The 17,077-nt window shown below is 37.2% G+C and overlaps 1 protein-coding gene across 1 annotated transcript in view; it reads right to left on the bottom strand.

The window, feature by feature from the left end:
- Positions 1-436: 436 nt before the first annotated feature.
- ITFG1 (integrin alpha FG-GAP repeat containing 1) overlaps positions 437-17,077 on the bottom strand; it is a 226,241-nt gene continuing 209,600 nt past the window's right edge. The window contains exons 15-18 of the mRNA XM_056136673.1: positions 11,292-11,416; positions 10,199-10,281; positions 7,018-7,135; positions 437-2,048 (exon numbers count right to left, since the gene is read on the bottom strand). Coding sequence (XP_055992648.1) covers positions 1,989-2,048; positions 7,018-7,135; positions 10,199-10,281; positions 11,292-11,416 — 386 coding nt within the window. The 3' untranslated portion in view covers positions 437-1,988. The remainder of the gene's footprint in view (positions 2,049-7,017; positions 7,136-10,198; positions 10,282-11,291; positions 11,417-17,077) is intronic.

The following is a 17,077-nucleotide window of genomic DNA, read 5'->3' on the forward strand; positions in this document are numbered from 1 at the left end:
GTGTAGGAATCTGACCTCTTTCTGGCAGAGATGTGGCGGAGGGGGTCTAGCCTGAGCACAGGGATCAAAGGGGAACACATCCAAAGAACTGGCATCTACCAGTCATCTGCAGGGGTGGGCAGTGACATGACTATAGCCTTCCTTTGAAATGTGCTACTTACACTTGGCTGTACTCTGTGCATTGTGCATGGGGATGGGAACCTTGGGGGGAAAATTGGGTGCTATTTTGGTTTTGGGCCACACTGGGCAGTGCTTAGAGCTTACTTCTGGACTTGGGGAATCACATGGGATTCTAGGGATCAAACTTGGGTTAGCCACATGCAGAGCAAGCACACTATCTGCTGTACTATCTCTCCTGATGGGGAAACTACTAAAAAAAAGCGTTGTGAAAAAACCAGAACAATCTAAAACAAACAAAAAATCCTCAGCAACAGACACCGTTTTAACAGAAAATTTATTGACATATTAACATGCTCAGATACACAAAGTAAACAATTTACACACATGCCATTTTCAGCTGGAAGAAAAAAAACATGAATAAAATTCTTTCCTGCTAAGTTTTGTTTTCTTTCTGTTTGCATATTAGAAAAAATTAATTTTATTTTGTTTGTTGGACCACACTCTGCAATGCTAAGGGGTTACTCTGGGCTTTGCACTCAGGAATTACTCCTGGCAGTACTTGAGGGATCACATGGGATGCCAGGGATCGAACTCAGGTTCGCCTCGAGCAAGGCAAGAGCCTTACTACTGTATTATTGCTCTGGCCTGTATATTAAAAAAATCGTAATACTGATATATAAAATTTTTCCCCTTCCAACCTTAGATCTAAATGTCTTCTCAGAGTAACTTTATTGTGAATTGAATTCCACAGAAATTTGCAAGCCTGAATGTAAATTATAGACTCCTTTTAAGTTTTTGAGAATAAAAATATTTAATAAGATTTGCATTTCTAGATGCATATTCACAGTGAGTTTCTTTTCAAGAAATCAAATGCTCAAAATCAAATGCTCTTCATGAATATATAAGGATCAGTTGTTCTGATAGAAAATTTTAGGGCACATTAATTCTTAGATACTGTGATTTTTAGCTAATATGGGCAAGTAATAAATGTTTTAAGATGTCAGCCACCAAGAATTGTTTTTTTTTTTAGTTTTTTCCCCAGAGAATATGGACAAAATCATATCAAGTATATATATATTGATAACTAGTGGTGGACTCATTAAAAATTACCTAAAAAAATAGTGCAGACAACATTTATTTAATACTCTGTGCTAGGCATCAAGTGCAACACTTTATACAAATCATCCCATTTATTGTTTACAATAACTCAAATAGTATTATTATTAATAGTAGCATTTTTAGCCCCCTACATGTAAATATGAAAACTGAGGCTAATGGAAGGTAAGCAAATATGAAAACTGAGGCTTATGGAAATTAATCAGCTCAAACAGTTTGTAAGTGGTGGAACAAGAAATTTAAGGCAAGTTTTTCTGATAAAATTTGAAAGCCAGACTACCCAATTAAAATACTGTATACCATTAGTGAGAGACCCCTGACCTTGCTTGGATGGTTAATAATTTTATTTTTGATAAGTTAACAAAAAGTAATCTGTATCATTAGCATAAGCAGCAAGACTAATTCAAGTGGAACACAGAAAACCCGCTTCATTTAAATATTTTTATTTACATATTTCCCATCATTATTCTAATAAGCTTATAAATACATAAACACCAAAGTACATGCAACACATTCCACAGAACAAAAATGTACAGCACAATTGAATAAAGAACCCAAATTATTGTATACAAAGTTCTTTAAAAAAAGACCTTGTGACACATTCAGACCATATTTATTACTTCCAATAATTATCATGGGATGCGTCATTTATAAATAATTTTCATTATCACCTATCTTCTTCTATAAGCCAAAATTTAGTGTTTCAGGTAATCAAGTGAAGAGATGTTCTGTTACGTAATTTTAAAGGCATATCACATAGCATCAAAATGAAACCGGTGGGCTTCTTGTCGTTTTTCTCTATCATCTGCTTTCTGAAAAATGAATTTTAGATTCATTTGTAAATGAGAGGAAAAGTCAGGAAAGACTAATTTCTGAAATATACATTGGTTAATTTTTAAAAAGCCCTCAGCAGTTAGTAGATTAAAGTGATCTTATCATACAATGATTTCATTAAGTATTACAGCAGTTCTTTTATACTTAATGATCTATTAATTTAATTTAAAACAAATAATATTTCTTAAACACTTATTTTATAATAATTTCTTTGAAAATAGAAGCAAATATTAGATTCTATAATTATGGAATCAATACAGCATTTTTATGACTCAACACAGATGAAAATAAACCTACTAATTATACTAAAGAATATTATTTTTGGATCAACATATTGATATAGCAGTTATTTATTGACCCCCTACTTTTCAAGAGATGCTGCTCTTGAAAAGAATGTCTCTCTCAAAATGGTGGCAATGTTTTTAAGTCTTTTGCCCTTTCTTTTGGAGTCACAGCTGGCAATGCTCAGGGGTTATTCCTGGTTCTGTACTCAAGAACCTGGCAATGCTTGGGTGACCATATGGAATGCTGGGGATCAAACCCAGGTTGGCTGAATGCAAGGCAAGTGCCCTATTTGCTGTACTATCTCTTTGGCCCCATGTTTTAAAATTTTTATTCTAAAGAGCTTTTCAAGGTTTTGCTTATTTTCTTTCTAGGTATTGTAAGTTCTCTGAGAACAATAAAAAAAAATTGAGGTTTTTTTTTTTTTAAATCTGAAAGTTTTGGGGTCAAAGAGTAACAGAACTTGAGAACTGGTCTAGGAACTGAGATCACCCTGGTGGGGGGGTGGGAGAAAGAGAGGATTTGGGGTGGACGTGAGACAATGCTGAAAAGAGACACTGGTGGAGGGTGTGCATGAAATCCTATTGCAAGAGCATTATAAATTGCAGTGCCTAAAGTGAAAAAACAGATAATGACATATAGATATAAAGATAAGAATATAAAGATAAGAAATTAGGAGGCAGAATAGTACAATAATTAAAGTACTTGTTTCACTTGTGGCCTGCTTTGATTTTGGCACTGCACAGGGTCCCCTAAGCACCATCAGATGTGGTTCAAAAACAAAACCAAAGAATTCAAGTACAACCCAGCACTTTGCTTAGATGTGTGTGTGTGGGGGGGTTATTAATAAATATCTGCTCTACCAATATATTGATAAAAAATATCAAGATCCAGAGACCATAAAACCAAGCTCCCGGAAGCTTACTGTCAACCTCTTATTGTCCAGTTCTCGCTTTCTGGTCCAGTGGCAGAACCCGGCAGGTTACCGAGAGTATCCTGCCCGCATGGCAGAGTCTGGCAAGCTCCCCATGGCGTACTCAATATGCCAAAACCCATTCCCCTGACCCTGAAAGAGCCTCCAGTGTGGCACTTGCTAAAATCTCAGGACTAGGACTAGGATGAATGGAGATGTTACTGGTGCCTGCTCGAGGGAATCGAAGAACAACATGATGACAGTGATACAGTGATAATTAGTGTAGGTTTATTTATTTGCATAAGTGTTGAGTAAGGTTTAAAAAGAGAGACTACTGAGTAGAGGAAAGGGCAATTCCCTGAAAGCTGGTGACATAAAAGGAGATATAAAAAGAGAAATCATAGCAGTCTGGTAGGAGCATGAAAACATGTGAAATCAAATGGCAAGAAACAAAGTTGGAAAAGTATATGGTGGAGTGACAAGTCTACACATTCTAGAAAGTAAATAGTTACCAAAGGATTTAGAACAAAGAAGTGACCTGATTAAGGCTAAATTTAATGATGAGTAATCTGGCAGTGATGTGATAAATGGAGTGCAAAGGACTGAAGAATCTAACAGGGAAATATCCAGGCAGAACATAACAGAGGCTGAACTAAATTAACTGGAAGCAGGAATGCGGAAATGAATTCAGCAGAAGATTATTTTTTTTTAATTAAGGTATCAGATTTACAAAGCAGATTCTTGTGGGGGCAGAAGCAAGAGTGCAATTGATTAAATCTTGTGAGTTAAAAAGAAAAGAGAAAAAGCTTTAAAATTTGGGTTGTTAGCTTTAGACAAAGTGTTACTGCACCACACCCCAATGAAAATGCTAAAAATATTGATATAGAGGCATGTCAAAGTGATCCACATAGAGATATTATGGCAAAAGTTGGGATGTGGGGAAAACAGATTTAGAGATGAGAGTTGGAGATGTGCCATGATTTTAGACAAAACTGGCAGAGGATATACAGAAAGAAAGTGGCCTAGGGCAGACGCTGTGGTCAGAGACGTAGAAGAATCATTGTGTCACAAAACAAGAAATATGCGTGCTCCAAAACATATTTTTATTTAAAAGTTCAATCTTTGATTATTTTTTCCTTCTCATACTAAGTGTACAATGTTTATATTGTACTCAGCTCTTCAGAGAAATCAACAAAATTAATTCCTCTTCCTTCATAAGGTCCAGATTATGTTTTTCTGTTTGTTATGTGGTGCTAGCAATCAAATCCATAGATTGTATTTAAGGCAAGCTCTTACCTCCTACCTATCTCTCTTGCTTCTAGGTTTTTATTTTTCTAACAAAAGTATGTAGTCACCAACTTTCATCTTATCTCTTCAGTTACAACATTAACATTACACAAACTCGTATCTATCATGTTTTGATATGTGAAGGTGTTATTTTTGACAGAAATGAACATTTACCAGAATAATTAACATGTTTTATTGTAACACATAAGAGCTAAGATAAACTAGATGGTGATTTTAGTTAAATGACCATCAAATGTCCTTATTCCCTGATTCCTATGTTTTTTTGTTTATACAGATATTTGATTTACAAGAAAGTTATTTGGAGGGGGTCAGCCGTTTAACTGATTTTTAATTGATAAAGGGATAATTTAGTAGTCTACTTAAAAATGTTTTTTGGAAAGACACTAGAAACCAATAGGTTTTGTTTGAGCTTAGCTTCTGCATTCCCACTGCCACCAGAAAAGGTGTGGGGCTCTGCAACCCCCAGATGAGCACCCCATGACTATGCTTTGTCCTTCCAACTAAGTCTCAGGGCATCCTGGTGCTACTTGAACACTGGGACAGCTCTACAGGTCCAGAGAGCCTGGGAAAGTTTTTAACACCACTTCTAGTATTTTGGGAGACTGGGAAAGTCATACAAGCCATACTTCTCCCTTTCTATGCCTTTCAAGCAGTGTTCCCTACTATCCAGGCTGACTAAATACACTCCTGGGCTTTGAAGTCGGGATGAAAGAGTTACAGTATTTTGCTCATTACAAGGGGAAGGAGGGGAGAGTCAGGGCTAGAAGCCTTCTGCCTGGTGTGGTTAGAAAGTGGGTAGTGGGTAGATCTCATCCCAGCAAGGCTTTTGAACAATCAGGGTTGTGTGGAGCAACACCTTTGTTAATGGCACCAATTTGGTAACTAATGCTGGTAGATTCACTTTGTGAAATCTCTACCTTGGTGCAAGCCATTCTCAATATATTTAGAAGAGGAATGCTGGAAGCTACAAAACATAGTTATGATAGATTGGTTTCCTCATAAACCTAGGCTATTCTTTTTTTTTTTTTTTTGCTTTTTTGGTCACACCCGGCGATGCACAGGGGTTACTCCTAGCTCTGTACTCACTCAGGAACTACTCCTGGCGGTGGTCAGGGGACCGTATGGGATGCTGGAAATTGAACCCGGGTCTGCTGCGTGCAAGGCAAATGCCCTACCAGCAGTGCTATTGCTCCAGCCCCCACACTGGGTTTTAAAGGCTCATTCCACCTTTAGTTTCCTTGATCCTTAGCCCTGCCCTGTAGGAATATAGGCCAGGCAAATTATCCATATCCCTCTGTATTTTCCCTTTAGGAGGAAAATACTGGTCAAGTCAGTGACTAATCCACTACACAGTTATATACAGCATTATATTGTGTGAAGCCAGGGGACGGTTTGTCAGCAAATGTGGGACAGAACTTCACTCAGCGTGAACCCACAGGGCTTGAATTATAACCACAGAGCTGGAGAGAGAGAGCAGGGCTTTAGGTGCTAGCCTCGACTGTACCTTGCGCTGTTTGTTCTGAGTGGGCCAGGGGCAAGCTGACTGTTGTCTTTCTAGTTCCACTGTCATCTGTCTCTAATCGTAAATGTGTAGCGTTCACCCCTCAAATAACGTGATTTCCGGCTCAGAGTAAGACTCATCTCAGTTTAAGGAGGGCTTAGCAGGAGGCAAGGTGAGGAAAGAAGAGCTGATTGCTCAGCCATTCTTGCATCCTCCTCTAGTGGGAGCCAAAAGGAAGGCTGGCTGAGGAGGGAGTGGGGACAAAAGGCAATTCTAGGTACCAGGAACTAAAGAGAGGAAGTGTAAACAAAGGAGAAACTGTGACACAAATTAGGAGCCCTTTTGGGGAACTTGCAAGCTAATATATATTTATGTGAAGTGGGAATTTTCTTTTTCAATTTACATCTAAATTAGTTAATTTATGTGATGTCCCCTTTTTTTTCTTCTCAGACATAGAAAAATTACATTTTGGTGTTTTGTTTTGTTAGAGCATTATTATACTAAACAGAAACCAGTACAGTTTAGTACAAAGAATAGTTGGAAGGTGAAAAGAAGTTTACTATTTCCCACTTAAGCCTTGGGAAAAATCATTTAACTTCTCTGTGCTCTTATTTTTATAAAGAGATAGCTGTTATTCCTGGAAAAGAGTCCAGGGTCATTTATAAAATGATTATTTTCCAGGACATTATTAAACTTTATAATTAAATTTTTCTATATACCTGGTGATTTTGAGATTAAAAACTTTAAAGCGTTTCTATAATTTGTTGAGAGACATCAGTAATGTAGTATAAAGAGAGTATCATTAATTATTAATTATAAGACATCATGAACTGAACTTGAAAAATAAAATTTTAGTCAAATAAAAAACTTGAATAGATTTTAAAAAGAAATATATTAATATAATAAACTGATCAAAGTTAATGTTTCTTTGAAGTTAACAAACCTTTTCCTGCCAATGTAGGATGCCAATTATTGCCAAGATGAAAACACAGACACCAATGAGAGCTATAGCAGTAAGCAGAACAATATTACTTGGTGTAAGATAAAGTTTGGCACTCCAACTGTAGGTGAAAAAACAGAAGAATAAAAGTTACATATTTAACCTTAACAAAATTATATTGAGACTAATAAGCATAATAATTTAATCTTCTATCCATGATTGAGACAAAGTGATTACATTTGATAGGACTAAGATAGGACTAAGAGCGATAGCACAGCGGGTAGGGTGTTCGCCTTACAAGCGGCCAACATGGCCGACCCGAGTTCGATTCCTCCGCCCCTCTCGGAGAGCCCGGCAAGCTACCGAGAGTATTCGATATGCCAGACACAGTAACAACAAAGTCTCCAATGGAGACGTTACTGGGCCCGCTCGAGCAAATCGACGATCAACGGGAGGGCCTTTACCTTTACCTTTAAGACTATGGATGATCCTACAGAGTTCACATTTACTTACAGAACTGAAATAGAATATTTGAGAATATTTTATGTTTTTCTTTGACCCTCTGAGAACTAATTCTCAGAGCTCAGAGGACTATATAAATATATTTATATATAAATATAGTTATATAGAATATATATAAGTATATAGTTTGTATTTTTATGGGGGGGTGTCATACTTGTTAGTATTTATGGGCTACTGTGGCTCTTTACTTGGGGGCTGCTCCCATATATACTCAGGAACCTGAGGGTGCTGGGGATCAAGCCTGGACTTCCTGCAAACAGAGCATGTTCTCATCCCTTTGAGCTGTCTTTGACCTTATTTTTTAACTCTTGTATAGAACAGTATGACTAACAGAAAGAGCCGCATATCCAAGTAATCACAGACTGCTGACTAGGACAAAATTACTATTTATACAATACAGTTCATGTCTGGAGTAATTTACATTATAGCAATAACTTTTATGTTGAGATTTCTTATGAAATTGCTTTTAGTTCCTCAGTAGTAATGGCAATAAACAGACTTCAGCATTCATTAGGTCTTTGTTCTAAGGCCATCCACATAAGTACCTGAAAACCATGAACATCCTAGGCCTGAGTTCTTTTGTCAATACTGTGGATGGATATATTCAGAAATTTTATTTCTTCCTGACAGTAGATAATGAATATATTTTCATTTAAAAAGTTTAATAAAGGTGAGATCATTCTGATGAATATCAAGTAGCAATTGACTTATTTTGGGATAATTAAAATTTATTGATCCATAACTTAGACTCTAGTCAATAAATCTCAGAATATGCCTCAAACCAAAATCAATTTAGTTTTATTATGTACATAAATTTGAAGTGGCTATTTCTTCAGAAAGAGAAATATGAACACTGTTGAGACTATGGAAGAAAGCTGAAATAATTTTACAGGATTTCAGAAGCATAAGAAGTCTTGCTAATTAGCCTAAGATAGCGATTCTCATTATCTTACTTTATCCTTAAAAAAAATTCTTTCATGAAAATTTTTGGTAGTTCTACTTTTCAAGGATATTGAAACAAATCCCCAGTAATGTAGAAATTTTGGTAAAATACTAAATAAAAGGGTTGTTCTCAGTATCTTACTCAGAAACAGTCATTGTTATCAGTTTCTTACATATCCTTCCTGAGAAATTCTTTACATATAAAAACATGCATAGATATATTTTTGCAAAAATAGTCATTTCTTTTATCTTCTCTAACGCACATTTCAATGCATTTGCTAGAACCAGCATAGGCTACCTAATTAGAGTTTTACTGTGTGTATCTCTAACTGTTCAGTGAAGTCCTGTTAAAATCAGTCATGATGGGAATATTTATACCAAGAAAATTCAGTTACCATAACACCTTTTCTTATTACAGTATGTATAATGTGTGGTGTTTTATTTTGCTTACCAGTCCACTTGGAGAGATTATTCTGTATTATGATATTGTACCATATAGAAGTATCCTCACTTATATACTTTCCTACCCATGGTACAGTTTTTCTAGATTATTTTCCATGTATACAGAACAAAGAATACTAATTATATTTCTGCTTAAGTTATTTTATTTCATGAAAATTATGTCATAAAGTTTTTTCATTAAGTAGTGTGGCCCCAAAGCCCATAAATCTACCATAAAGTACATCTAGTGGAATGCTCGTAACTGACTCTATGATGGGCAAAAAAGAAAAAAAAAACTGACTGATGTTGCCAATTCTGTTGGTATACATATTCCCATTATGACTGATTAAAATATAGCTTCTCTGAAGAGATTTTAAAGTAGAGGTTATAATCAACTCATAAGGTTGCATGAGTTGGCTTGAGCAAACCACTTAATTCATTCCATCTAAAATTTTAATAAAAAATTATAGCTTGTATTTTGAGAAAAAAAATGTAACAAGCAGGACCCTACTAATAATACTTTCATTAATACATTATACTATTCTTCAGTGATTATATTTTATATTGACATCAGACTAGCCAAAAGAAAAACTTACATTCTTTCCAGTGAATTTTAAATGATAGTGAATATCTTTAGCATTGACTTTCAAAAAAAAAGAATCCAGTAGTTTAAAGAAAAATAAACAATGATGATTAAATATTTAGAGTTAAAAACCATATTTTCAAGGGAATATTTAACCAATAAAAACATCTAGAGTTTACTGAAAACTTACTGTTTGCTGGCACATTTCATCCTCATCCATATTAAAAAAAGTATTCTATTTCCTAGTTCCCTTCAGAATTTGACAGAGAGGACAAGGACAAGCTCCAACTCTCATATTCAGCAACATATTTGAGTTTCCAGTCTAGGTCTGTTTGACTTTTTAAAATCTGTATCTAACCATGGTGGGATATACATTATTTCTCCAAGCATTTATTAAAAAAAGATCAATAATTAGTAAATATTATCTTGAAAGTTTAGAATTAACTATTAAACTGAAAACCAGTTATTTAAGCACAACATGTATAAATCCCTAATTACTTAGTCTGTTAGTTTTCTAGTATAATTTAATCCTCATAAAAAAACCACAGTAATCTTTGTGCAGTTATGTTTGTTCATTTAAGCTTTGCTGTAAGTAAATTAAGTGATGGTCCTCATGGGAAAACTGCAGGATTAAGACTTTTAAAGAGATGTAACAGTATATAATTTTATCAAATTCAATTCAAGCAACTATGTTACCTTCGAGGAACATTGTGAGGATATGGAATGACAATTAGCTGGGAGTTTGGAATAATTGCTGTCCACTCTTGTTTTCGTATAGACTGGAAAAAAAATTAAGAACATTTAACAGTTATTAATTTATTTTTTAATAGGGACTATCCCCAAATCATGATTAGAGGGACTCTGATCATGTCCAGTTATTCGCAGCCCAACAGTGCTTGGGTTGTGAGGTGCTCTTGGGTCACCAGTGCCATACCTGGTGCTGCTGGTAATGGCACTCAGGGCCTTGCAGATATTATGTGCTTTTACAATTGAACTATCTACCCAACTCCCACTCTTAAACATTTACTGTACTACTGTCCTAAAGAAATAAAGACAATTCTTTAACTAAAATCCTAGGCATGGAATAAGCTAAAATTACATATACTGAACCCCAAATAGGTTCTTGTGCCTTGCTTGAAATTTTAAATTATTTTTCAAGGAACGGTTACTTTTCTGCCACATTGATTCACTAATGCAACAGGTATTTACTGAATATTCTTTTCGTTTTTTTTTTTGTTTGTTTGTTTTGCTTTTGGGTCACACTCAGCAGTGCTTAGAGCTTACTTCTGATTCTATGCTCAGGAATCACTCCTGGGAAGGCTCGGTGAACCATATGGAGCGCCAGGGATTGAATCCAGGTTGGCCATGTACAAGGCCATGTACATGCCTTACTCAACATACTCTCACTCCAGCCCTGCTTATAGGATATTCTTATATGGCAGGAATTGCCCAAAGCACTATGTTCAAATACTGCTTGAAACTAAAATTCAAGCGGAGAGGGAGTCTGACTCTAAACAAAATAAACAGAATTTTAGTTGGTAAAATGATAAGGTGGAGAAGCAGGAAAGAGGAATAAAACATTGTGTGGTTTATGGCAGAGATGGTAAAAATCTATTTTCCATCTGTGATGTGTTCTATGTCAGGTAAGACAGATGAAAAAAAATTGTTTTTTTTTATCCCTTAAAGGCAATAGAAAAAAATGTCTTCACTACTTAAATTAAAATCCAAGCAAATTCAAATGATTGACTAACATATTAGGACATTGTAAACAAAATAAATCTTTACTCACTTTCTCTCCAGATGGACGGGGAATGCCAACATAAAGATGATCAAGAAAATTTGCACTTCGACCTAAGCCAAGTACATTGTATGGTAGTTGGAGAGCTAAATGTGCCGACTGGCTGAGTTGTCCAGCTAAATTTAGTTTAAAAAAAAAAAGACAAAAGAAAAAAAAGAGGATGACATGTTTTCAAATACTGCTTGTAGCAAATATTAAAATGTGAAAAAAAATTCTTAAAGGTATAAATATGAGGTTAAATACCCACTTCATTAACACTAACAAAGTTGTTAAGTCATAATATAATCACCTTAAAAATAAATCCATATCCATTACTTGGACTATGGGATGCTGGGGATGGAACCTGGATCAGTCATGTGTAAGGCAAGCAGGCTGTACACTCCCTTTCTGGCCCCCTAAGTAACAGAAAAATTGTTCCCTGTATCTCATACTTTTAATATTTTCTTATGCAAAGCAGTTCATTTGGTTTTGCATTGCCAAAGGAGACTTGGCATGATTAACAGATTGCATTTGCTTGTGTCTTCATCTACAAAATGGTGGGCAAGCTTGAAAAACTGAGTTATTTTTTAGCTTTTTGGATATTAGAGACATGGGGGTCCTGGGTCCATGCTCTCATCTAAAAGCTGATGCAGGAAAGTATGAGTGGTGGGCAGGGAGGAGGACAAGTTAGCATTGTCAAGGTCCCTGAGCTTTGCAAGTTGAAGATGCCAGTGAGCTGACTTCAGGCTGGGAGGTTCAGGAAGAAGCTGGGCAATAAGGCAGAAGTTTTTAGAAGCTCTCCAAGGTCCAGGACAGAGGCCCTGTTTGAGATTCTCCAACCTGGTAGATCCTTTCCTTAAGTTGGCTCTAGGGATCCTGCCCTCCTGGTTTCCTTCTCCCAGAGAGCAGCTACGCCTAAATACTAACAACCTTCTGGTGTCTGTGTCCTCCCTGATTTTCCATCACTGGGAAAATCAGTGGGGTTGAGACTTTTCAACTTGCGCAGATGTGAATTAATGCTCGGTCCTGCTCATTGGAGTTGCAAAAGGCATCTTATTTCCTGGAGATTTTTCTCTTTCAACCACTGGTAGACCTAGAGCCCTGACTTGTAGTAAAATTGGTTCAATCTCTCGCTTTATTTTCACATGGCCTTCACTCCAGTGTTCATTTGTTTCAGCTTCTACATTTTGTAAATTTTTATCTTTATTTTTTTTGGGGGGGGGGGGGGGCTTCCCGGCTGTACTCAGGGCTTATTCCTGACTCTGCTCTCTGGGAGAATTCCTGGTGGGTTCAGGGAAACTTTATGTCATGCAGGGGATCAATATAGGTTGGCCACATATAAGACCCTAAGGAAGTATTTTATTTTTTTTTTTCTTTTTGGGTCACACCCGGCGATGCTCAGGGGTTACTCCTGGTTCATGCACTCAGGAACTACTCCTGGCCATGCTCAGGGGACCATATGGGATGCTGGGGATCGAACCCGGGTCGGGCCGCATGCAAGGCAAACGCCCTACCTGCTGTGCTATCTCTCCAGTCCCTAAGGAAGTGCTTTACTCAGTGTACTCCAGCCTCCCATTTTGCAAACTTTTATAAAACTATCTTTTGGTTCAGTTGGTTTCACTAAAATTTTAGATTCTCTGCATTCAGCTTGTTTTGGGCATTGTTTGATTTTCTCGTTTTTAAGGTAGAAGAAGGCTAACTATTGATTTCAGGTTGTTCTTATTATTTAATATATGCATGAACAGCAGTACATTTGCACGGTGTGACACCCCCTCACCCAGTTTTTCCCCCCTATTTTCCCTTGTGATTTCCTTTTTGATCCATTTTTTTGAAATGTGTTGATTTTCACATTATTTGTGAATTTTTAGATTATTATGTTCTAATAGCACAGCGGTAGGGCGTTTGCCTTGCACGCAGCCAATATGGCCAACCCGAGTTCGGTTCCTCCGCTCTTCTCGGAGAGCCTGGCAAGCTACCGAGAGTATCTCGCCCACACGGCAGAGCCTGGCAAGCCACCCGTGATGTATTCCGTATGCCAAACGCAGAAACAACAAAGTCTCCAATGGAGACGTTACTGGGCCCGCTCGAGCAAATCTACGAACAACAGGAGGGCCTTTACCTTTTACCTAATATCCTATTCTTTGTTTTTAAAATTCCACTTTAAACACTGTGGCTTAAAAAGTTGTTCATGATGATTTGCTGTTGGCATTCAATATTACAACACTAATCCCACTACCATTGTCACCTTCCCTCCACTATTGTCTCCATTTTCCCAATCACTCCTCCAGCCTGCTCCCATAGCACAATCACTATCACTGTCACTGTCCTCCCGTTGTTCATCGATTTGTTCGAGTGGGCCCAGTAACATTGTGAGACTTGTTACTGTGTTTGGCATATCAAATACATCACAGGTAGCTTGCCAGGCTTTGCTGTGCGGGCGAGATACTCTCGGTAGCTTGCTGGGCTCTACAAGAGGGGCGGAGGAATTGAACTTGGGTCGGCCATGTTGGCTGCGTGCAAGGCAAATGCCCTACCCGCTGTGCTATCACTCCAGCCCACAATACTTTTTTTCAAATTAAATCACTGTGAGATACAATTTCAAAGCTTTCATGATTGAGTTTCAGTCATACAATGACTGAACACCTATCCCTCCACTGTGTGCACTTTGAATCATCAATGTCCCCAGCATCCTTCCCACCACCGCCATCCCTTCCTACCCCCTCCTCTGTGGCAGGCACCTTCCTTCTTACTCTCACTTTCTACTTTGGGCATCATGGTTTGCAATACAGGTACTAGGAGACCATCATGTTTGGTCCTTAGTCTACTTTCAGCACACATCTCCCATCCCGAGCAATCCCTCCAACCATCATCAACTGAGTGGTACCTTCTTCATCCCAACTGCATTTCCCCCCCCAGCAAATGAGGCAGGCTTCCAAATTGTGGAGTGATCCTCCTAGTCCTTATCTCTACTTCCTTGGGTGTTAGTCTCATATCATTTTATATTCCACAAATGAGTGCAGTAATTCTATGTCTGTCCCTCTCTGACTCATTTCATTTAGCACGATACTTTCCATGTCCATCCCCTTATAAGCAAATTTTATGACTTAATCTTTTCTAACAGCTGCATAGTATTCCATTGTATAGATGTACCATAGTTTCTTTAACTAGTCATCTGTTCTCGAGGCCCACAATAATTTATTATATATTACTTGTCACCACTAAATGGCTAATGGAACAATAAAAAATACTTCAGTAAAAAAAAATTTGGGAAAATTGTGTAAAATCTCACCATGGGGGCAATTAAGTCCTTGTCTGAGGGTGTCCTAAGCTGTTTAAAGTTAGCTTTCTGTGTTAATGTTTTTGCCAGTCAAGACTCGTTGGCTTTTATGTTACATTTCTGTCCAATCTACTGTGCTCCTACTGGGAAGCTAGGATTGTAGAGTTTGGAGATATTGCACAGCCATGAATGTGGCTAAGTGCTGCACTCCAGAAAATCCAGAATATTTAATTGGGCAGTCTGGCCCAAGGCATGACAGCAGCTGTTTGGGTGTGAGTGTGGTTACTGGGGCTTTGGAAGGGTGGAAAGTTGGGCTGTCTCACTCCTGAGGTCGCCCTATTTTTGTTTATCCAAAAATGTCTAAAAATTTTCATTTTGAGGGATTAGTTCTGTCACATATAGAATTCCTGATTGACAGATTATTTTTTTGGGGGGGGTGTTTCTGTATCATCCTGATGCTTACTACTTTTTAAAGTTTCTGATAAGAAATCAATATTTATCAATGCTGCTTTAAAGAGTTTCCTTTCTTCCATCCTTCTATGTAGATTTCTGAGTTTATTCTGTTTGAGGTAATTAATGTATTTTCATTCAATTTTGGTATGTCAGTTGTTATCACATTCATTTTGCTCTTTTCATTCTGTTATTTCCTTCTAAGACTCTTCTTAGACACTTGGTTATTGATGGGGATTCATTTGAGTGGTCTATATTTAAGTTTGCTGATTTTTTTTTAAAGGCAAACCTGTTTGAGCCCTGTGCTGAACTTTTCCTATTAACTGTACTTTTCAACTTTACAATTTCTATTTGATTTCTTTCTTTTTATTTTTTTTGCTTTTTGGGTCACACCTGGCGATGCACATGGGGTTACTCCTGGCTCTGCATTCAGCAATTACTCCTGGCGGGGCTCAGGGGACCATATGGGATGCTGGGAATCGAATCTGGGTTGGCCGCGTGCAAGGCAAACGGCTGTGTTATCACTCCAGCCCCAATTTCTATTTGATTTCTAAGAACAACTCTATCTCTATGTTGCCTAGTTAGTGAGGAGTTATTCTTTAATCCATGTTTATTTTGCATCTTGGATATATTTGTAATAACTGATTTATAGTTATGGTCAACTAAGTCTTGTATCTTTGGGCACATTTTCTATTGTCAGTGTATTTAAAGAATGTATTTTTGAGGTCCAGAAATACTGCAGGGGCTAAGTGCTTGCCATGTATGTGGCTGACCTTGGTTTGATCCTCAGCACCTCATATGGTCTCTTAAGCACTGGGAGCTTCCAGGTATAGCTCCAATATACAACCTATGTATATTTGGGGTGTCAGAGACAAAGTACAGAATCAAGGTGCATGCCTTGCATGTTGCTGGCCCTAGCAACAAAGCGTTACTTATGCACTGCTGTAGATAACCCCAGAGGACCTCAAGCACTGCTGGGATGGTCCAGGCAATCCCTCGCATCACAGAACCCAACTAGCATTATATCCTGTATTGAACTGTTGGCTGCATTGGCTAATAACCAGTGGGAGGAATCCTGGGCCTCCCATCAACCATCTCCTTGCAAGGGTTCATTTTTTTAGTGACTTAACTGAGCAAATTCTATAGTCTCTGTATTCCCTCCTGTGCCTGCCACAGATTTACTTTGACAATAATGGTCTTGGCATTGCTATCTAAAATTAATGAGCCAGAGATGTTTTGAGTTTAACTTCTAAATCTCAAATCTCTGCCACTGATCTACATATCTATCTTCATGCCTGCACCACACAGTTAGTTACTGTAGCTTGTGGTTAATTTTGAACTTGGTAACTATAAGCACTGATGTTTCTTTCTTTTTCTTTGGTGGGGGTAGTTTGGGATATGCAGTTCTTTGCTAACAGGCCTCTCCTGGCAGTGTTTGTGGAAATATGCTGTGCTGGGATCAAACTGGGAGCAGCCACATAGAACACAAGTGCCTGAACCCCCGTGCTATTTTTATTTCTCTGGCTCCTGATTTTTCTTTTCCCCTTATAATTCTATGTGATGTTGAGCATTGCCCTTCCCATGTATGCAAAAAAAAAAATAGAATTTTGATAGGGATGTACAGATTATTTCTTAATGTAATTTAAGTCTTTCAACTTATGAGCACGAGATATATTTGTGTTTAACCTTTTTCAACGAATTTTTCTAATTTTTATATAAGTCCCTTTACTTCCTTGGTTAATTTTTTTTCTATCAACTTTATTCATCTGGAAATTGTCGTAAATTGAATTATTTAAATTTTTCTTATATTTTTAATGTTATTTAAGTCTTCAATCTATTAGAAGGATATAACTTTACACTTATTATATTACATTGTCTTTAGTATTTTGGCCAATTTTTAAAATTTTTATGTATAAGTCCTTTTATTTCATCAGTTAATTTCTTTTTCTAGCAACTTTAATTTTTAAAAAAGTTATTTATATTTGTAAGGTTGTTCATAATTTATTACATTCAATATTCCAACATCAATCCCATCACCACAACTTTCAATTTCCCCAACCACCCCTCAAAC

The sequence above is a fragment of the Sorex fumeus genome, unplaced genomic scaffold (genome assembly GCF_029834395.1).
Source record: "Sorex fumeus unplaced genomic scaffold, SorFum_2.1 ptg000122l, whole genome shotgun sequence".
NCBI classification, from domain to species: Eukaryota; Metazoa; Chordata; class Mammalia; order Eulipotyphla; family Soricidae; genus Sorex; species Sorex fumeus.